The sequence below is a fragment of the Petaurus breviceps genome, unplaced genomic scaffold, assembly GCF_028583685.1.
Source record: "Petaurus breviceps papuanus isolate PSGF00001 unplaced genomic scaffold, PetGlider_PUasm1.0 151, whole genome shotgun sequence".
Taxonomy (NCBI): Eukaryota; Metazoa; Chordata; class Mammalia; order Diprotodontia; family Petauridae; genus Petaurus; species Petaurus breviceps.
The window spans coordinates 234,530-254,845 of record NW_027185712.1 but is presented as its reverse complement, the minus strand read 5'-3'; the positions used below and the strand labels follow the sequence as shown (position 1 = coordinate 254,845).

General features: G+C 41.9%; 1 protein-coding gene across 3 annotated transcripts in view; it reads right to left on the bottom strand.

Moving 5' to 3' along the window:
• Window positions 1–20,316, bottom strand: part of LOXHD1 (lipoxygenase homology PLAT domains 1) — a 267,332-nt gene that overhangs the window by 104,459 nt on the left and 142,557 nt on the right. For all 3 annotated transcript variants that reach the window (XM_069077562.1, XM_069077570.1, XM_069077574.1), the window contains 3 exons: window positions 18,699–18,830; window positions 16,727–16,891; window positions 8,862–9,043 (listed from right to left, as the gene is read on the bottom strand). In XM_069077562.1, the coding sequence (XP_068933663.1) occupies window positions 8,862–9,043; window positions 16,727–16,891; window positions 18,699–18,830 (479 nt within the window). The remainder of the gene's footprint in view (window positions 1–8,861; window positions 9,044–16,726; window positions 16,892–18,698; window positions 18,831–20,316) is intronic.

Sequence of the window (20,316 nt, the reverse complement as noted above, 5' to 3'; positions counted from 1 at the left end):
CTCTCTCTCTCTCTCTCTCTCTCTCTCTCTCTCTCTCTCCCTCCCTCCCTCTCTTTCTCTCTCTATCCCCCCTCCCATTATACACACATACACACATATTCACTAACTCTTTGTGTATTTACTCTATACTTCTTGATAATTTCTGTGCTGTTTTATTTACTCACTGTTTCGTTTATTGTGCTGCCTTCTCCCTTGAGGGCAGAGATTATGTTTTCTACACTCTGTAGCATAGTGCTGAGGGGCTCAATATATATTGCTTGTTCGATAACTTCAGAGATTCCCTCAATAGAGCATCAAGAAAATTCAACTCAATGATCATTTGTTGACCCCTACTATGCAACTGGCAGTTTGGCACATTAGAGTGCTGGCCCTGGAGTCAGGAAGATCTGAGTCCAAATCCAGTCTCAGACACTTAATAGCTGTGTGACCCTGGGCAAGACATTTAACCCTGTTTATCTCAGTTTCTTCATCTATAAAATGAGCTGGAGAAGTCAATGGCAAACACTTTAGTATATTTGCCAAGAAAATCCCAAATGGTGTCACAAAGAGTCAGAAACAACTGAAAAATAACTGAAACATACATCTGGCATTATACTAGACACTGAGCATGCAAAGACCAAAAAATGAAATCTCTTTCCTCAAGAAGCTTACATTCTACTTGGGGAAGCAACATGTGCTCAGATAACTACAAAATAAGTGCAAAGTTATGGGGGGACAGGGATACTAACAACTAGGGAGAATCAGGAAAAGCCTCATGCAGGAAATAACACTTAAACCAAGTCTTTAAGAGTGTGACATATTGAGAATCTTTCTTCTTGGAAACACAGGGGAGCTCCAAACACAGGGAAAGAGTCAAAGCAGAGGGATCAGAGAGAATCATGGCCTCAAATCTTACTTCAAATATTTCAGAAGAGTTGATGTACTCTATCGGCCTAGATTTCTTCACATCTGCCGTGTCTGTAGAATGTGGCCACAATTCCTGCAAAGATTGCATTCTCCAGTGCATTTATTCGACTCGTGGGGACAGTTTTACATGTCCAGAGTGCCAGAATCATTGTATGACAAAGAATCTCTGGCCCAATCATCAACTGTCCACAGCAGCACAGTCCTTCAAACTGCTCCAGTCTCACTTGAACAGGAGCCTGAATCAGAGAAAAGTGATCAAGACAAAATTCCGTGAGGAAATCAGTCTGGATCCTGAAACTGCCCATGCTGGAATCATCATATGCACAGATATGAAAACAATGAGAGAAAGAGATTCATGGAAGAAATTGCATTGTACTGTGGAAAGATCTGATCTAGCAACTCAGAGCTTTGTGTCTGGAAGACATTATTGGGAGGTGACAGTGGAAAACAGTTCTGCTTGGGATATTGGTCTTTGTAAGAACTCTGTAAAAAGAATTGGAGAGGTTGCACCATCTTCTTCTACTGGATACTGGCTTTTGAGTCAAAGACAAATAACTATATAGTCAGTACCACACCTAGGACCAGAATCCCCTTAACAGGAAAACTCTATAAAGAAGGGATCTTTTTGGATTATGAGGCAAGAGACATAGTGTTTTATGATGTAGACAATAGATGCCACATCTATACATTCACCAGCTCCTTTTTAGAGCCTCTTTGGCCTGTAGTTTCCATTGGCCTCCACTCCAAGAGTGAAAACATTCTAACTATTGACCCAATATTAGATAAGGCTGAAGAAACCACAGAGCGTGAGGATGATGATGATGATGATACTTGCTTCATGACACTTCCTAATACTTCCTCCAAAAGGGAAACCCAGACCTGGCCCTCCATTTGTGAATTTTTTTCTCCTGTATTATGATGTACTTCATTCATTTTTATAGCAGGGAGAAATTTGTTTTATTTTGTAATATTCAGGAAATGAACTGCATACTAGGGGAAGGTCAGCATAAAACATATTGATGATCCACAGATGAGACACAGAATATGCTCAATAAACTATATGAGTTTAGAAAATTCAAGAATGAGGAATTTGGTTTCCAAAAGGCACAGATGGGAAGAACAATGCATTACCCACCAAAGACTCAAAAGTAAACATAATAAAATTTTAAAGATTAAGTGGGACTCAAATGAAGAGATATGAAAAAAGATCCCCAAATTATAACTTACCAGCAGGGGGAGGGCCACAGATGTTATGTACCACACAGGTTTTGGGCCTTTCTCAATCTATTGACTAATTATGCTGATTTTTTTTCTCCCTAAAAACCAAACAAACCACTATTTTTTTAATGGGATGGCTCTTGGGGAGAGGTAAGGGGAGAGTGGGACTATACATGGGTCACGTAAGAAACAGAAAAAAATCAATAAAAATTAATTTTTTTGAAATGGAAAGACTTTCTTGAACCCATGCAGAGTGTGGTAAGCAGAATCAGAGAAATAGTTTATTACCTAACATCAATATTATAAAAATGAACAATTTTCAAGATTCTTATAAACTGATTTAAAATGAAATGAATGGAACCAGGGAAAGAATTTATACAATTAAATCTCTGTAAAGAAGAAAAAAAGCAACTTTGAAAGTTGAATGTACTATGATCAATAAAATGATTATCTGTGATTCCAAAAAAAAAAAAAGAGTGTGACATATTCCAAAAAAGTGAGGACAGACCATTCTAGGCATAGAGGTCAGTGTGTGTAAGAATGGAAACAGAAATGTTATCTGTACAGAACGGCAAGGAGGCCAGTAGATGGATGGTAAAGGCTTCTTGACCAGGAGAGTGGCATGATCAGTCCTATGCTTTAGGAATATCAGTGTGGCAACTATGTATACTAAATGAGCTAGGGGGAAGACTGGAACTAGAAAGACCCATTGGAAGGTCATTGCAATAGTCTGGATGAGAGAGGATGAAAGCCCGGCCCCAGGGTTGGTGGCCATGGGAGTGGAGAAAGGGATGAATACAGGAGATCTGGTGGAGAGATAATTGGCCAGCTTTGGCAGCTGAGTGGATGTGGGTGATGAGAGAGAGGACTTAAAATGCTCTCCCACACTTCCCACTGCTCATCTACATTCTATCCACACTTATTCCATGACGCATTCCTGGACCACTCCATCCCATATTGATCCCTGCTGCCTCTCAATTCCTATAGCACTTAATGAATGGTACAGTTTCTGCAAGTCTCTGAATTTCAGGCTTTCAGAAACTGCCAGCAAGATGACCTAATCATGCTCATGTGCATATCCTGAGTGCAGAGCCACTTAATGAATGAATGTTTTTTGATTGATTCATTCATCAAACGTGAAGCCTCGGTAACCTTGGACAAGAGAAATGGCTTTGAATGAATTCAAGCATCATCTCATTGGTGGCAGCCCCTCTTAGTCCCCCTGCTGCAAGCCTTACAAATGTTAGGACTCAAGAGGGAGCATGCATGGGGTAGGGAAGGAAAGTGCACCAGAGTGAGGAAACTTGGGTTCTAGTCAGAGACCATAGAGTACGATGGAAAGAGTTCTGGATTTGAAATCAGAAGTCCTAGGCTTAAATCCTAGCTTTTACCACCTGTGTGACTTTTCTCATTTGTAAAATATGAAGGCTGGACTAGTGGACTTTGAGGTTCCTTCCAGCTCTAAATCTGTGACCATATTTACTCTCTCTTTTGGAACACACACACACACACACACACACACACACACACACACACACCTTCTACTAGTAATGTGACCCATGGACAAGTCATCATACCTTTCAAGGTTTCCATTTCCTCATCTGTAAAATTTTTTGGTTGTGGAGTGGTTAGGTGGCACAGTGAATGGAGCACCAGCCCTCGAGTCAGGCGGACCTGAGCTCAAACCCAGCCTCAGACACTTAACACTGCTCTCCCCCCTCCAAAAAATGTTTTTGTTGTTGTTCAATCGTGTCTGACTCTCCATGACCCCATTCGCGGTTTTCTTGACAAAGATACTGAAGTGGTTTGCCATTTCCTTTGCCAGCTCGTTTTATAGTTGACAAACTGAGGCCAACAGTTAAGTGATTTGCCCAAGGTCACACAGCTAGCAAACATTCGAGGCAGTATTTGAATTCAGGTCTTCCTGACTCCAGGCCCAACTCTCTGTCTACTGTGCCATCTACGTGCCCATCTATAAAATGAGGAGTAATAAATAATACCTACTCTTCTCCAGAGAAGACAGATGAATAAAATGATCCTGATTCTAGTTCTAAGATCTATGATTTTGCATGTTTTTAAAAGCCAAAATACCACCTTGTATATAGTGTTTAGTCCCTGGTTTATGGTCTGCTCTTTGTATGTCTCCATCAGGTTGCCATAAGAAATGGGAAGTCAGGGCCTGAGTCATTTTGGTCCTTATCTTATAGATCTGATAGCTGTTCTTTTGTCACTCACCAACTTAAGTTGTGAGTATTTCAAGACCATAAAATTCTCCTATAATAAATAAAATGCTGGTGCAGTGAAGGCTGCATTCTAACCTCTGGAATTCTCTATTACCTGGCATTTTTTGTTAGTACAATGACAAAGCTCTATCTCTAATGACCACCTTGAGTCACTGCTAAGTTGTTGAAGAGCTTTCTGAATCATCAAATAAATAAGCAATTATGGCAAGTTTAGATTTAGTGTGAAGAACATGGTGGCATATTCTGATATACCTGATATATCTTTCAAAATCTGTGATCTGTATCTGTTAGGTAGAGGATTTCTAATAACCAGAATTTTTAATTAACCAGCACCCTGGATTATCCAAGTATATTGGCTAACAGAGAGTTTACTGTATTTCCCCCTTGTCCAGTGGCTGGTTTTCTTTTCTTTCAGCTCCCAACCTCATTTCTAGGAGGCTCTAGTCCTGTGGATTTGTGTTGATTTTGACCCTGGGTGCCAAACATCCAACTGTGTGAGCCATTGAAGACTATAGGCAGCTAGCCAGACTCTCTATGTTCTATAAATTTTTCTGTTTCTGTGCTTTTAATTGTCCTTTCCCCTTAATTTAGTAAGTAAAAGTTCCTTTTGAAAAATTTCCACTTTGTCTTAGTTGAACTAAGGGGGAAAGGAATTGTCCGAACTGCTTTAAAAACAAAGTGGTGACTCAGTAGCAATTTCACTCTGCAGATAAATCTGGAATTCTCAGAGGGTGGAGCTATAAGGGTCCTTAGAGACCATCCCGTTCAACTAAGGGGCAGCTATTAATTAACTCCTCTCATTTCTCATATGAGGAGAGTGAGGCCACCCACAGAGGTGGGCTGTCTCACTAAGGTCATACAGCTAGTCCGCAGCAGAGCCAGGACCAAATTTGAAGGCTTCTAATTCCCAGTCTACACTCTTCCCACCATACCACCATTGGTCATGCTTCAAGACGAATTAGAAAAAGAGGAGGAATAAATATTCTGAGACAGTCAGTGCTTGCCTAACCATGCCCCAGAGAAACAACATTTTCATTTGGGGCTTCTCAAAATTCACTGAGGTCTCAGTCTCTTCTTGGGCTCATGTAAATTTGAAAGGAAAAACAAAACAAAACATGATAACAGTATCCAGCAGCAGAAATTATATAGATGAGTATTGATGGAGTTCTTGATTGAAGAAAACCTTGGAAATCTGCCAAAGTATGAGTATTCTTCTTGGCCTGATGATGGTGCCAGGCTTGGATGACTCTTATTTTGCAAAAAAAGAAAAGGAAAAAAAGAACAATACAACTGACCAGAGAGCACTCAACCTGGACCCCCTCTGTGGAGGATGGGGAAGAACTATGAAGCCTTTGACCCAGAAGACTATACTGGAAAATGAGAAGGTTCTCTGTGATTGATTTCTTTCCAGAAAAACAGGTGAAAATGCATCCTCTCCCATAATACTACCTCTTTGCTCAAAAACAAACAATAGCTCTCTTTCACCTTCAGAATAAAGTCTAAATATAGCTTCATGCTCAAACCCCACCATAATCTGGACTCACCCTTAACGCTTCAACTTTTTCTTCTAACTGCTTCCTTAAGTGAACTCCTCAATTTATTCCAATCAGTTTCTCAATATTCTTTGCTTACGCTTTTCTCTCCCACAAAATGCCTTTGTCTCTCCTTGCTTCCCTCTGTTTATCCATCCTTCAAAGCCTGGTTCAGATCACACACAACCTCTACAAAGTCTTACCTGACCAAGCCTAGTCTAGCTCTCACTGCTTTCTCTCCCTCCTCTCAATGTAGGCCCTTTTATAGGCTACTCCACCCAATTGGCACCAACAGTAACTTGTACTGCCATTCAATGGATTCATGTATGAACTGTATCTTCCCCATAAGTCTATAAAGCCTGCTTTTCTTTGATCACTCCCCTATCCCAATAGAGCTGGGCATTTAGTTGAGGTTCAACAAATAAATCTTTTAAATGAATGGAAAATTGGTTACCAGGATTGGTGATTCAACTTGACAGACCTTTCAAAAATTAATTAAAATGGTGAAGGGTAAAAAAAACAAAACCAAGTGTTTAAGAGTATATTCTAGCTCTGGGCAATTACCTGCTGTCCTACCTCAGAGATGCAAGGGCCTCCAATATATGAACTTCTGAACAAAATGTTCTGAGTGAATGTTAACCTGGTCACTGAACCTAGAGAGTGATTTAGCATCTGGAGACTAGCACAAGAGAGTGCAGAGTTAAATTAGAAATTCAGACCATGAGCAAACATTGGCATCTTTGTTCTTGGTATGAGTTCATGACCACCACCTGTGCAGGGGAATTTTCTCAGAAACCCAGCCAAGGCCTATCTCTATGAGAACAGGCCCAAAATTAGCAATGAGATGAGTCAGATTTTCTCCCCATTTCCCTTTCTCCTTCTTTCATTCCTCACCCCCTCACCAACCCCGTTGCAAGGTTCAAAGATCCCAGAGTACAAACCAGGAAGCAGAGGCAGGGGATCACACCTGGCGTCCCTACTAATTACTGGTCTGAAATGCCTACTGTGCATGGGAGCGTTCTAACTCCCTGCACCACTCCAATATCTGTGCAGGCATGGATGTCTACGTCCCCTCTCTCATCTGCAGCACTCCTGAGGCCTCTGTCCACTATTCAGAATGTCTGTTAATACATTTCATTCAGACGTACAGATATGGTACATGAGTTTTCTCCTTTCTTTTTCCTAGAAGAGATGCTGGTTTGCCAAATAGTCATTTGGAAAGGTCTTTGCTAGCAAATGTAGGAATTGGAATGGGCAGAACAGACTGGTCAAGACTTCTGCTTTTAAAACTTCTAGAATTTACAGAAAGAGCTGCCTCTAAAATTACTGCAGAGAATAGTCCTCATTCACCACACCTTCCCTCACAAAGGAGGAGGAGAGATGCAGTGACTGGAGGCCAGGTCCTAATTCAGATTATCTTTCCATGGGAGACAGCCCTTCTGAAGCATTATCAGTACAAGGATGACCAGATTCACATACATCCTTTGTGAGCAGAAACCATGTTCTGCTCCTGGGAGGTCTGTGAACTTAGGATAGGATCTTAGTGCTGGGAGAGACTATAGGGTTCTCCTGGGATCCTTATGGTATTGCTACCATAGAGCATTTGTCCAGAGCTCCAAGTTTTTGTTCTAAAATCACCATGACATCACTCCAACATGATTGTCACAGCAAGCTTGTAAAGCAGGCAGAGCAGGACCATGAACCTCATTTTCCTGAAAGCAAGACTTACTGGAGATATAAGGTAGTTGCATGTACGGCTAAGTACCACACCCCAGGAACAGAAATCAAAATCAAGCTCAGCTAATACAATTCTGAGTAAGAGTAATGAACTGGATCTGATATGGTAGTTAAATGAAGGTCTGGGGGCTCAATCCAGATGGACACCCACACATACCAAAATTACTATTCAATCAGTCAATCAATCAACAAACATTCATTAAGCACTTACTGCATTCCAGGTACTACTCTAAGTGGGTTATAAAGGCAAATGGGATAAGTTCAGAATTATGCCTTAGGAAGATTAACTTGGCAGCAGCAAGAAGCACTGATGAGAAAGAGGGACCCACAAGGAGACCATTGGACTAACTGTGGCAATACGTGATGAGAGCCTGCTTGTGCAGTTGGAAGAAGGAAGCAGGTGTGAGAGAAACTGTAGAGTTAAAGTCAACAGAACTTAGCAACTGACTGGGTTTGTAGAGTCCCCCTTTGTTCTTCCCTCTCCTTCATTTTCCCCCATAGACAATGTGTTGCTAAACCCTGCAGACCTTACTACCTTGAGGGAGGGGCTCGAGGGTACAAACAAAGAGTCTGATTAACCTTAGCAATGGGACAAGTGAAGGAGATTCAGGCTTCCCCGCCTCTTCTGATCATTCCCCAATGAATGCTCCTCTTATGTTTCACACGAAGTAACTTCCCCACTCCGGACCACCCACTGATGTTCACACAACATTCTGACCTACATCAGTCTCCTGCTCATCATTCACTCTTGGTCATACACCAAGAGTGTTCCTGCTTCCTAGAAGCCCTAAATATTTTTACAGGACTGTCATTCCTACCCCAGATGCCACTGCATCCTTAAGAACTATGTAGAAGTCTTTTCTAGGAAGGAAGGAAGGAAGGAAGGAAGGAAGGAAGGAAGGAAGGAAGGAAGGAAGGAAGGAAGGAAGGAAAGAAGGAAGGAAGGAGGGAGGGAGGGAGGGAGGGAAGAAGGAAGGAAATAAGCATCTACATATGTGCCAGTACTGGGGATGGTATTCTATCCATCGCATCACCTAGCTGCCTAGCCACTCTTCCCCCTCCCTGAACTAAAAGACCCCATGTCCTAACACAGAGCTAATCAGTGGTGGAGCCAGGTCTCCTGAGACGAGTCTATGCCTTCCATTTTATTGTGCAGGTATCCATGCCTATCTATTTCTTTTCCCCTTTCTTCTGAACCATGCCCACTTCCACAGCCCAGCTCTACCTCCACGATGAAGCAGGAAACAGAATTTCTCTCAAAAAATGCCTTCTGCTCCCTCTTGCTGGTGCACAGATACTTCTGTTGGGTGCAGATGGCGTCACAGCCATAGATCACGATGAAGATGCTGGCATCTGTCCCCGCAGCAAAGACATCACTGGTGTAGATGGTTATCTCATAGGGAATATCTATAGGGCAGAGGTCAGAGAACTCAAGTGAAAAAGTAGCCAGGAGGGTCAAAGATTACAAAGGGATTTAAAGATGGAGAATCCCACGTTAGGCTTGGCCTTGGGAAAATGTGTGTGAAATAGATGGAGTTTTGTCCTCAGTTGCCCTTCCTACTCCAATCCCTTTTGGGACCTTTTGGCACCCAGGAACTGGGCAGCTAGGTGGTACAACAGATAGAATACCAGGCTTGGGGTCAGAAAGACCTGAGTTGGCACTAGCTGTGTGACTCTGGGCAAGTCACATAGCCTTGGCCGCTTCATTTTCCTAATCTGTAAAATGGAAAAGGAAATGGCAAAACCACTCCAATATCTTTTACCAAGAAAACCCCAAAGGGGGTCACAAAGAGTCAGACATGACTGAAAAACAAGCAGACTACTTAATTTAGCCTGACTTGTGCTAACCAATAGTTTGTTCTTGTGATGTTTTGTTCTCATTTCAGCTTTCCTGTCCAATACCTTGTCTTCTCTCTGTGCCTTTCAAGATGACAAATAGGGAATAAATTATCTCTTGTGGCTCAGTATTATGGAATCAGTTCCAGAGCCGAATGGGACCTCAGAGGCCATCTAATTCTCCCCCTCATTTTACAGATGAGCCCCGCCCTACCCCAAGGATAAGAGACTGCTCAGGCTCATTCAGGCCATAAGGGTCAGGGGTGGGATTTGAACCCAGGTCTTCTGATATGCAATTCAGGACTCTTTCCACTACACTTGTAATTAGTGCAATGGCTGGCACTTAGTAGGCATTTAATAAATGTTGATTGATTTGCCCAGGAAGAGTGGCAGAGTTGAGAGCAGGACTTAGGTCCTCTATCCTTTAGTCTAGAGCCCTCTGGGTAGACGTCCTGATTTTTTTTTCTAAACTTTTGTTTAATTTGTGTCAGTCTTGCCACCCCCCCCAAAAAAAAAACCACACACATGTATATATATATATATATATGTATATATACATACATGCATATATGTATTCATACAGAGAGAGAGAGAAAGTTTCATGAGGGCAAAGACCATATCATTTCTCTTGGCTCCTTCACTGGGTCTAGTATAGTGCCAGACACACAGCGAGTACACTAAAACCCATTAATTCATTTAAGTTTGGACTGCGGAAAGAGAACTGGATTTGGAGTCAGAAGACAAGAGTCTGAACTGCTGCTTTCTTTGTGACCCTGGGAAAATCTCTGAACCTCTCAATCCTCAGTTTCCGCATCTATAAAATAGGGATAATAATATTGGTCTTGTTGATCTTACTGGATAACTATGAGGAAATTACTTTATAAAGTTTAAAGTGATAGAGAAATGTGATTCATTAATACTGCTAATAATGTTACTATTAATTTTTTTTTTTGCTCTTTGGAGGGCAATTGGGGTTAAGTGACTTGCCCAAGGTCACATGGCTAGTTTTTGTGTAAAGTGTCTGAGGCTGGATTTGAACTCAGGTCCTCCTGACTCCAGGGACAGTGCTCTATTCACTGTGCCACCTAGCTGCCCCATAATGTTACTATTATTACTGTTGTTGAATTTAATGCCTGGCATTGAGCCTAGATGAGTTGTGTCCAAGATGGTGGCTATGGTTTCTAGGAGGAAGGAGGCGTGACTCCAAGGCAGGCTAGCATGTCAACTGTAGCTATAAGATCAACCAATCAGAGGAAAGAGAGATGGGTCACATATCACCCTCTCCAAAGATAGCCAACAGTGCCACTTGTTTCTCTACCCTTCACTTGGGGTACCTGTTCCAGCAGAGCCCTCCTGACTGCCTTCTACCACCAAGACCCATACTAGCAGTTATGTGACTTCCATTGGGAAATTCTCCCACCAAGCATGGGCATCTCCTGCCTTCCTATCACCTCATGGCTGTGACAGGGTAGTTCTTCAGGACAATGATCAGTGAGCACAAATCTCACCCTCCGGGGCAGTGAGGTGCACAGGACGAGCAGGTGTGGATGGGCTACCTTCTGTACTTCATGTCCCCTCCCATTCTGATCCCCTTCAAACTTCTTCTTCTCCCAAACTTTCCTATTCCTGTCAAGGACACCATCATCTTTCCAGTTATCCAGATTCACAACCTCAACTCTTCACTCACATTTCACCTCATTTAGCTTCTCCGTTACCAAACCTTCTCACTTCTACTTCACAACATCCTTCCTAGACATCACTTTCTCTCTTCTCAGAAAGCTGCAGCCCTGGCACAGGCCCTCCTCATCTCTCTCCTGGACTGCTGAAATAGCCTCCTGATTCTTCTCCTTGCCTCAAGGTTCCTCCTCTCTTCAACCCACCCCCACATAGCCACCAGAGTGATATTCCTGAAACAGAGGCCAGACTGTTACAAGCCACCACCCCCTGCCTTTCCCAATTCAATAAACTTCAATGGCATCCTATTTTATCTCTAGGATCAAACATAAACTCCCCTGTCATTTAAGGCCACCATGAACAGCCTGGCCCCAAACTACCTTCCTGGCTCATTATACATTTCTCCCCTTCATATACTTCATAATCAGCCAAACTGACTTTTTTTTGCTGTTCCTCAAACTCATATAAAAACACAACTAAAATAGCCAAACATGAATAGGAAATTAAGATATGATACCATCTATTAGGCCCAGCCACATAAAGCAAGAGGCATGGATTTATATTGAAAACTTTTTTGCTGGGTTGAAACCAATGACAATGCACATTTTCTTGATGTTTTCACACTGTGTATGATGAATAAATACATGCTAGGAAACATGGATCCTGCTGAAAAGATGTTATCTTCACTGATGGAGATGACCTGTTATTTGATCATTGTATTATGTATCTTGATTTTTTTTGAATTTTTTAAATTTTATTCTGAACTTAATAAAGCATTTCCATAATATACTAGAATAGAAAAAAAGATGACTGTGCATGAAATTGCAAATCTGTTATGTACAATTTGCTATTCTTTTAATATATAATAATTTTCTTAATATGTAATTATATAAAATATATAATATTTTTATATTCTTTCAATATATGTAATAAAGTTACCATGTAACCTTAAAGTGCTTTCAAAATAAAGACTCCCCCTGTTTGGCTACTTATGTTGATGAAATAGACTGAAAAGTTAATTACTAACATTTTATTTATACCCTGGAACATACACAAGGATTTTAAAAAGTAGATGATAGTGAATCACATTGTTCTAAAAAAAAAAAAAGGGTTATTTTTGATGTTAAATATAAAATTTTAGGGGTGGCTGGGTGGCGCAGTGAATAGAGCACTGGCCCTGAAGTCAGGAGGACTTGAGTTCAAATCCAGCCTCAGACACTTAACACTTACTAGCCATGTGACCTTGGGAAAGTCATTTAACTCCAATTGCCCTGCCTTCGCCCCGAAAAAACCAATATATATATATATATATAATTAAAAATATTGTTTATTCCACATTAATCTTATCTTTTCATAATTTCTATTTTTCTGAATCTTTTATAATATGCCTGATGTATTTGCATAATAGTGCATTGTACCGTTTGGAAATAAAAATACACAGATATTAGAGGCACACACTTAAAAATATTTTCCTGAAGGCATGAACGATGAAATGTTTGGAAACCTCTAGTCTGGACTAGTCTGGACTATAAGAGCCCCCCACTAATCTGCCTATGAATCTAAATTATGAATAACTCCTGATTTTGAGGTGGATTTCTCCCAATTAAATACTATCTCTCACCATGACAAGAAGACTAGAGTATAGAGTGGTGATTCTCAAACTATAATGTGGGGTGTCTTGAGGGTCCCTTAGACATGTTCAGGAGTTCAGCAAGATCAAAAATATTTTCATAATAATATCAAGATGTTTTAATTTCTATAAGGTAACAGATATCACCCACATAAACAAAAGCTCTTTAAGATGGTCCTCAATAATTTTTAAGACTATAAAGTGGTCCTAAGACCAAAAAGTTTGAGAGACAGAAAGAAAGGACAGATGGAGACAGAAATATGGAAACAGAGAGAGAGAGAGACACAGACAGAGACAGAAAGACAGTGAGACAGAGACAAAGTCAGAGAGACAGAGACATACCTTTCCCTGTCTGCTCCCTTGGAGGCTGAAGTAGCCCCCTAGCTCCCAGGCCATGAAAAACTGAGTCTTTCTTGTGCCTGCTTTGGCAGATGTGTTAAGAAGAAAGAAGGGTAAGTGGATTTTTAAAAAAAATATCAGTCCAGAAGCAACAATCTTAAAGGACAGACAGTAAAACCTCCTGTTGTATGAAGTCTGGACTTTCCTAAGGGAGGAAGTCAGAAGCAGATCAATGAAACAAGCATTCTAAGGGTTACCTCTGAGCGCCACAAAATTTCCTTCTCCCTTTTTGTTTTTCCCCTACCCATTCCCTTGTCTCTTGACAAGCAAAATGATTTTCCCCACTCTCAAAGGCTACATTCAGGGTCTTTTCTTTTCTCCACAGGGCTTTTACACATTTGTCTGTGTCAATTGGTGTGTCTTACATCATGAGACCCAGTATTCAGGGCCTAAGTTGACCTAGCTTTCTCTATTTGGGACCCAGGCAGGATATTGAACAGACTGACATTTTTCTAGGTTTAGGGTTAGTCTAGGGAATATTTGGAAATTCCAGAATTGTTCCATTTCAATACTTTAAACAATTTGTGAGGACAATCATAATCCTGTAGACTTAGAAGGGATGTTCTTGGCCACCTATTCCAACCTCCTCAGCGCTTGAGCTTGGAACCTAAGGGCAGCAGAGTTTGGGGACCTCATCTCTGTGCCTAATACTTGGAACATGCTGCCTGGGTCGGGAGGAATAGAGTCACAAGGAAGCTGCCAGGAAAAGCCAAGAGCCTCAGGCCCTGTAGTACTTACTAAGGATCCCTTCTGAAGTTTGGGCATGGACTAGAACCCTTTCTTTTCCTCTTGTGTCCCTGAGGAGCTCTATGGAGCCCTGATCCCTTATCTGACAAAATAACATAGAAAGTCATCATTCTTAAAGAGGGGAGATTTCTGATTCTGACTCGGATGATTAAGTATTGTTAGAAAGTAGGGGAAGAAATGAACCTCTGGTTCCATTAAAAATAGTAATAATTAACTTAGAAATGTGGGTTTAGAATTGGAAGGGATCTTAGAGGTCATCGAGTCTAACCTCCCTTCATTTTGCAGAAGAGGAAACTGAGGTCCAGAAAGGTTAAGTGACTTCCCTAAGGTCACATGGATAGGAAGTAGAAGAGTCAGAATTTGAACCCAGGCCATCCAATTATAAATCCAGTATTATATCCACTGGATCAGATTTCTCCTTCTCCTAGAATACAATCCTATTTTGGTCTGATTTGGTTTATCAAATTATTCTATGGTTCTTGTCTGCCTTGTAAGTGGACACTTAGTGTTTCCTGATAATGACCAAAGGGAGAAAATGCTAAAGCTTTTCCAAACCAACAGCTCCCACCCTACACTTCCCTCAGTCAAACAAACAAAAGGAGTTTACATCCTCTACTCTGCCCTGGTGTGGCGGCAAGCACCCCAAGCGTCCTCAGGGTTGCTTCCACCACAGGTTCTTGGATCTGCTTTGATAAAGAAAAGCAACTCAAAATGGGTTAACAAGCTTACTTTAATCAGTCAGACATATATCCTTTGCCTTGTTCAGGAGAAAAGGTCAGCACCTCAAACTTCAAAGTACATAGACAGAATTATCAAGACAGAAACAGATCTAGTAGACAGATTTCAAACTGTCCAACCATTACATCCATACCCAGTCAACATCTGGGTTTCCACATCTGGGTTTTTCAAGGGGGGGGGGGGGTGCTCTGGACAACGGCTTCCCAGAATCCAGATCAAATCACAGAACACTTCTTAAAGTGAGCCTCCAAAACAAAGCTACACATCAGGGCTTATATAGCCTTCTCCTAGCTCAGAGAATGTAACAACCTTATTGACTCACTGGCCGATCAAGAAGTATCTACTGAAAAACAAGCCTCCCACCACAGGCTCCAGGTGCACTTTAGCCTAGGAGCAGGGAAGATCTTTAAATTTGCATTTCCATTACACCTGGTCAGACCACCTCCCCAGTACCACATCTTAGAAAGGACCCTGATAATCCAGGGTGTGTTCACATCAGATAAGGACCAGTTGAAGGAATAGAGGGTGTTGTGCCTGAAAAAAGAGAGAGAGAAAACTTAAAAGGAGAATATAATAATTGTTTTCAAGTATTTTTGTTTTATTTTGATGTCAATCAGGGTTAAGTGACTTGCCAAGGATCACACAGATAATAAGTATCTGCAGCCACACTTGAACTCAGGTCCTCCTGACTCCAGGGCCAGTGCTCTATCCAGTATACCACCTAGCTGCCCTATGTCTTTGAGTATTTTAAGGGTTGTAACATGGAAGAGGAATACAATTTACTCTATTTGGCCCTAGAGGGAAGAACATAGAGCAAAGAGTGGAAAGAGGCAAATTTAGGCTTGACACAAGGAAAAGTTGCCTAACCATGGAGCTTTCTAAGTGGAAAGGATCGCTCCCAGAAGTCACCATCAGCCTTGACTCCTCCAGGACAGTCACCTTGTTTCCATTGCTAGCATTTCTAACTTCACCACATCCTCATACACATCTCTTTCTCCCCATTCACACAGCTGCCATGGTGGTGCAGGCCCCCACTGCCTTATCCCTGAACTACTGCATGAACCTTCTTCCTGGTCTTCATGGCTCAAATCCCTCTCACTCCTGTCCAGCCTCCACTCAGCTGCCACAGAGTGGCCGTGCCATCTCTCTACTCTATAAATTCCCTATTACCCCACACAGTTGGTGCTTACTAAATGGTTGCTGATACTGTTGACCAACTAGAGAGTTCCCCTTCACTGGCAACTTTCAAAAGAGATAAGCTAGATGTCCATTTGTCAAGTATGTTAAGGCTCAGGTACAGATTAGACTAGATGCTGTCTAAGGTCCCTTCTAACACCAAAGGCCTGGGATTCTATAAATCTTTTTCAATTTCTTCCTCATCCCAAGCACTGAGAGAAATCCTTATACTGGATCTGTGGGCAAATAACTATATGCAAGGTAGCAAGGAGTGAAAACTGGTGAGCCTAGAGATGATTTTGTTATTGCTGAGTAATTTTTCAGTTGTGTCCAACTCTTTGTGACCCCATTTGTGTTCTTCTTGGCAAAGATCCTGCAGTGGTTTGCCATTCCCTCCTCCACATAATTTTATAGATGAGGAAACTGAGACAAATAGGGTTAAGTGACTTGCCCAGGGTCACACAGCTACTAAGTGTCTGAGACCAGACTTGAACTCACAAAGAGGAGTTTTCCTGACTCTGGTCCCTATGCTCTATCAACTGTACCACCTAACTGTCCTTATATATTTTTTTCTGTTTTAGCATTCTTGGGGTGCTTTTATGTAGATTAACTTTTTTGATATTCACAACAACCATGTGAGGGACCAGGGATAAGTATTATTTCCTGCCTCTGACAGATGTGAAAATAGGTCAAAGGAAGTGACTCAGACAAGGTCACACTGTCGATTTATAGCAGAGGTGAGATTAGGACAGACACCAGACCCTTTGGGAAAAGAATTAAAGGCCCAAAGCCAACTGGGTAGACCCATTCCACAGTGTACGAAGTGGAAAGAGTCAGGCATCATTCAAGGTGAGACATGAAGGACACAAAGACAGCTGCTTGATACATACATGGAGTGTAAGTCTTGGTCTGTAGCTCTGCATGGAAGAGGTCCCGGTAGACGGCCCCGTCATCTTCCTCCTTTCCTAGCCATCGTCCACAGGGATACGTCAGGCACTTTCCTAGAGATGGCATATCTACCTCTACCCAGTCCACAAACCAGCCTGGGGACTTGCCTATGGAAAAATACACATCTGGCCTAATAAGTAGACAGAGAAGTATTTGAAGTTACTTTTTTTTTCTGTGTCCTTGGTAAGATTTCAGGGCCATGGAAAAGGTTCTGCTTCCCAGGCACACAAATCTTCCTCCAGCTGCTAGACGATACCTGAAGTTCCACCATTGGTGTCTTATCCCTTTAGCTTTGATTCTAATTAAAAATTCACACACTCTTGAGAGGGATTGCACTATAAGTTATTCTGTCATTGACATCTTGGTGTGAATGAAGGATGTGAGAGCTAGTCCTGACAGGAAAAAGGGAGACAGAGTATGAGGATAATGGTGAAATCCAAAGAAAGAAAAGGATAGAGTTACAATGTAAAGGAAGAACCTATCAGAATGGGGAGGCTAAAGACATGCCAAAACTTAGTAGCCGTGTAACCCTGGGCAAGTCACTTAACCCCATTTGCCCTGCCTTCCCCCCTCCAAAAAAAAATTAAAGACATGCCAAAAACGATCCCCACAGACTTTGTAATTTCTGCCAGGACCAATTCTGAAGACAGAGAAATTACTCTAAGATGGGTAGCTGGAGCTTCGGGTGAGAAGATGGAGGAGAATTTCTCTGCTGCCACAATTAATTGTTATCATGAAAGGAGAAAGAAAAATGGTGATGGGAAAGCAGGTGTCATTTGGTCCATCTCTGTATATGTGCAAAGCTGTCTTTTCCTTCCTCAGGAGGCCATACATGTGAGAGTCGGTACTGAGAGAACAGAGGAAGAAATGAAAAAGAAAATGGGGTTAGAAGTGGGGGAAGGTTGGAGGGACAGCAACAAATAAAAGAGGGAGAAGGACAAAGACTCATGTTCTAAATTCAGGAATGCCAGGACTTGTGTGTCCTCAAGGATAGGAAAGGCTACTATAAATAGTGGATGTAAAAAGAGTAAATGGTCTATACTCCTAAGAGATGGCAAAATTCTATTCAACCAACAATAATTAGCTCATACTATATCCTAGACAAGGCATTGGGGACAGGAAAACAAAAATGAAACTGCCTGCCCTCAAGGGGCTTACATTCTACTTGGACAAAAGAAAGATAACATATAAACAGTTAAGTAAATACGAAACATACACAAGGCAATTTGGGGGTGGGAGAATAATAACAGAGGATCAGGAAAGCACTTCGGTGTAGAGTGGAACCTGAACGGAGTTAAGGAACCCAAGGGCAGAGGTAGGAACGGAGACCCTTCTAGGCACAGGGGGACAAAGCAAAGGCATAGAGTCAGGGATGGAATGTCATGGGTAATAGTTCAAGCTGTCTTGAATACAAAGTGAGTGAAGGGGAATAATGTGAAATTGGTCTAGAAAATCAGGTTGGAATGAGTCTATGAAGGACTTTAAATTCCAGAGGACTTTTTATTTTCTAGGGGTAGTAGGGAGCCCCTAAAGCTTCTTGAGAAGGGGAGTGATGTGGTCATATCTGTGCTTCAGGAATATCAATTTGGCACCCGTGTGGAAGATGGGTTGGAGAGGGAAGAAAATGGAAGTAGGGAGAATACTTGGGAGGATATTACAATAGTCTAGGCTAGATGTGGTAAGGGCTCTGCCTTGAATAATGATCATGTGGGAGGATTAAAGGTTCCAATTTTTGATGACAGCTCTCTCCTGGACCAGGAAGCATGTTTAGGGCAGGTCACCAGACAATATGTCTCTTGGTACTCCTTTCAGAGATAAGCCTGAACCACAGGAAGCAGAGGCTGACTTGGGGTGATATTTCTGGGATTCTTAAGTTCTTAGCAAGAAATGGGGGACAAAAAAGACAAGACCCACCTGTATTATCGTGACCAATCCTGATTTTCTGAAGCTCTCCAAGGTAAAATGCATCCACCGTGAAGATTTCAATGCTTCCTCTCTCAAACTTGTCCTTGTTGCTGGACTTGGAAGACTTCAAGAGAATCGTCCCTGCCAATGCAGTGGCCCCAAAATGACTGACCATGTGCAGGATCCTCAAAGCCACCTAGTCACTTGAGCCTGAGAACAGCCCAGCCCTCTCATTCTCTCCCCACAGGCATGGAGAAGTTCAGAAAGGAAAGAGGATGAGGTAGGCACTCTTTAGCAGAAAGAAATATGCTCCAAGATGGGGAATTCTTGTAAGATTCCTCCAGGGGAATATAGAGATAAAAGGGCACAGCAGTCTTTGTGCCCTCTAGACACCCCACTTTGGCTTTTGGTTCAGATATAAAGCCCTATGAGTCTGGAGGTGATCTTGATGGCACTCGGGAACTGGGGTGGTTTTATGAGTTGCTACCCTGTCCTCCTCTGTAAGACAAACACACCCTCCTTCCAAGTCTTCCTGGTCTTCTCCTGAATTTTCCTTGAATTGCATCTCTGGCCTATTCCCTACAGGAATTCTTTTGGGATTAATAGACCATATTCTTTAATCTGCCAAACCAGGCTTCCCTTGTTTCATCTTCCTTACTAAATGTAGACACCTAGTAATAGACTGGGCATCTACTGAGTATTCAGAAGGTAACAGGCTGGTTAGCTAACTGTATCACTGGAAAATTGACCCATTAAAGAGGTAGGTTGCTAGCTGGCTGGCTAAAAACCTGAGAAAAGTAATCTGAAGGAAGGATCCAATGGTGTTCAGGTTCCCTGGCATCATCCATTGATACTGGCATCTTCTGTCTGGCACACTGCCCACTGCTCTTTAGAGGTATTGGTCATATCTGTTAAATATTTGCAAAATCATCTCCCCTGCCCCTCAATAATCTCCATTGTCAGGAGAGAGGAATAAATGAAGCTCATGGGAAGTATAGCAAGCAGCTCCCTCATGTTTGGGGTCCAGGACGCCTGTCATTCAGATTTTGAAATGCAAACTCATTGATGGCCACAGGGAATCAAAGGAAGCAATGCGAAATTCAAGAAGGGGCTCTTAGTAGAAAGACCTATTAACAGATCTAGAGACATTTATCCTGAGGGAAAGAAGGCTGAGGGAAAAGGGCTTTCATTTAATAATTTTCAAGTCCATTAAGAGTTACCATATGAGCAGGACTGAGAATAGGGGGTTAAAAAAGGCACAAGGGACTAAAATTGAGGAAGATGGAGTTAGGTCAGATATGGCACAGAATTTCTGTGATAGTCCCCAAAAACTCATGTCTATGAACCTCTCTGGGACCCATCAGAATCACTTGCTCTGATCTATTTCTTTTCTGGACATCGGTCATGTCTCTTTCCTACTTGACACCCTTCTCCCAGGCTCTTGACCCACACTGTCATTTTCTGGAAAATTACCCCAGAAATCATGCCCCCAAATTGTTTTTCCTATTTGATTCATCAGGACCTCCACCAGCCAATACCTAACTCGCCCTGCCTCAGACTTCAAAGATGGGAAATCAATCAGAAAGGCTTGAGTGAGAACCAGTTTTTCCCTATAAAACCCTCCACT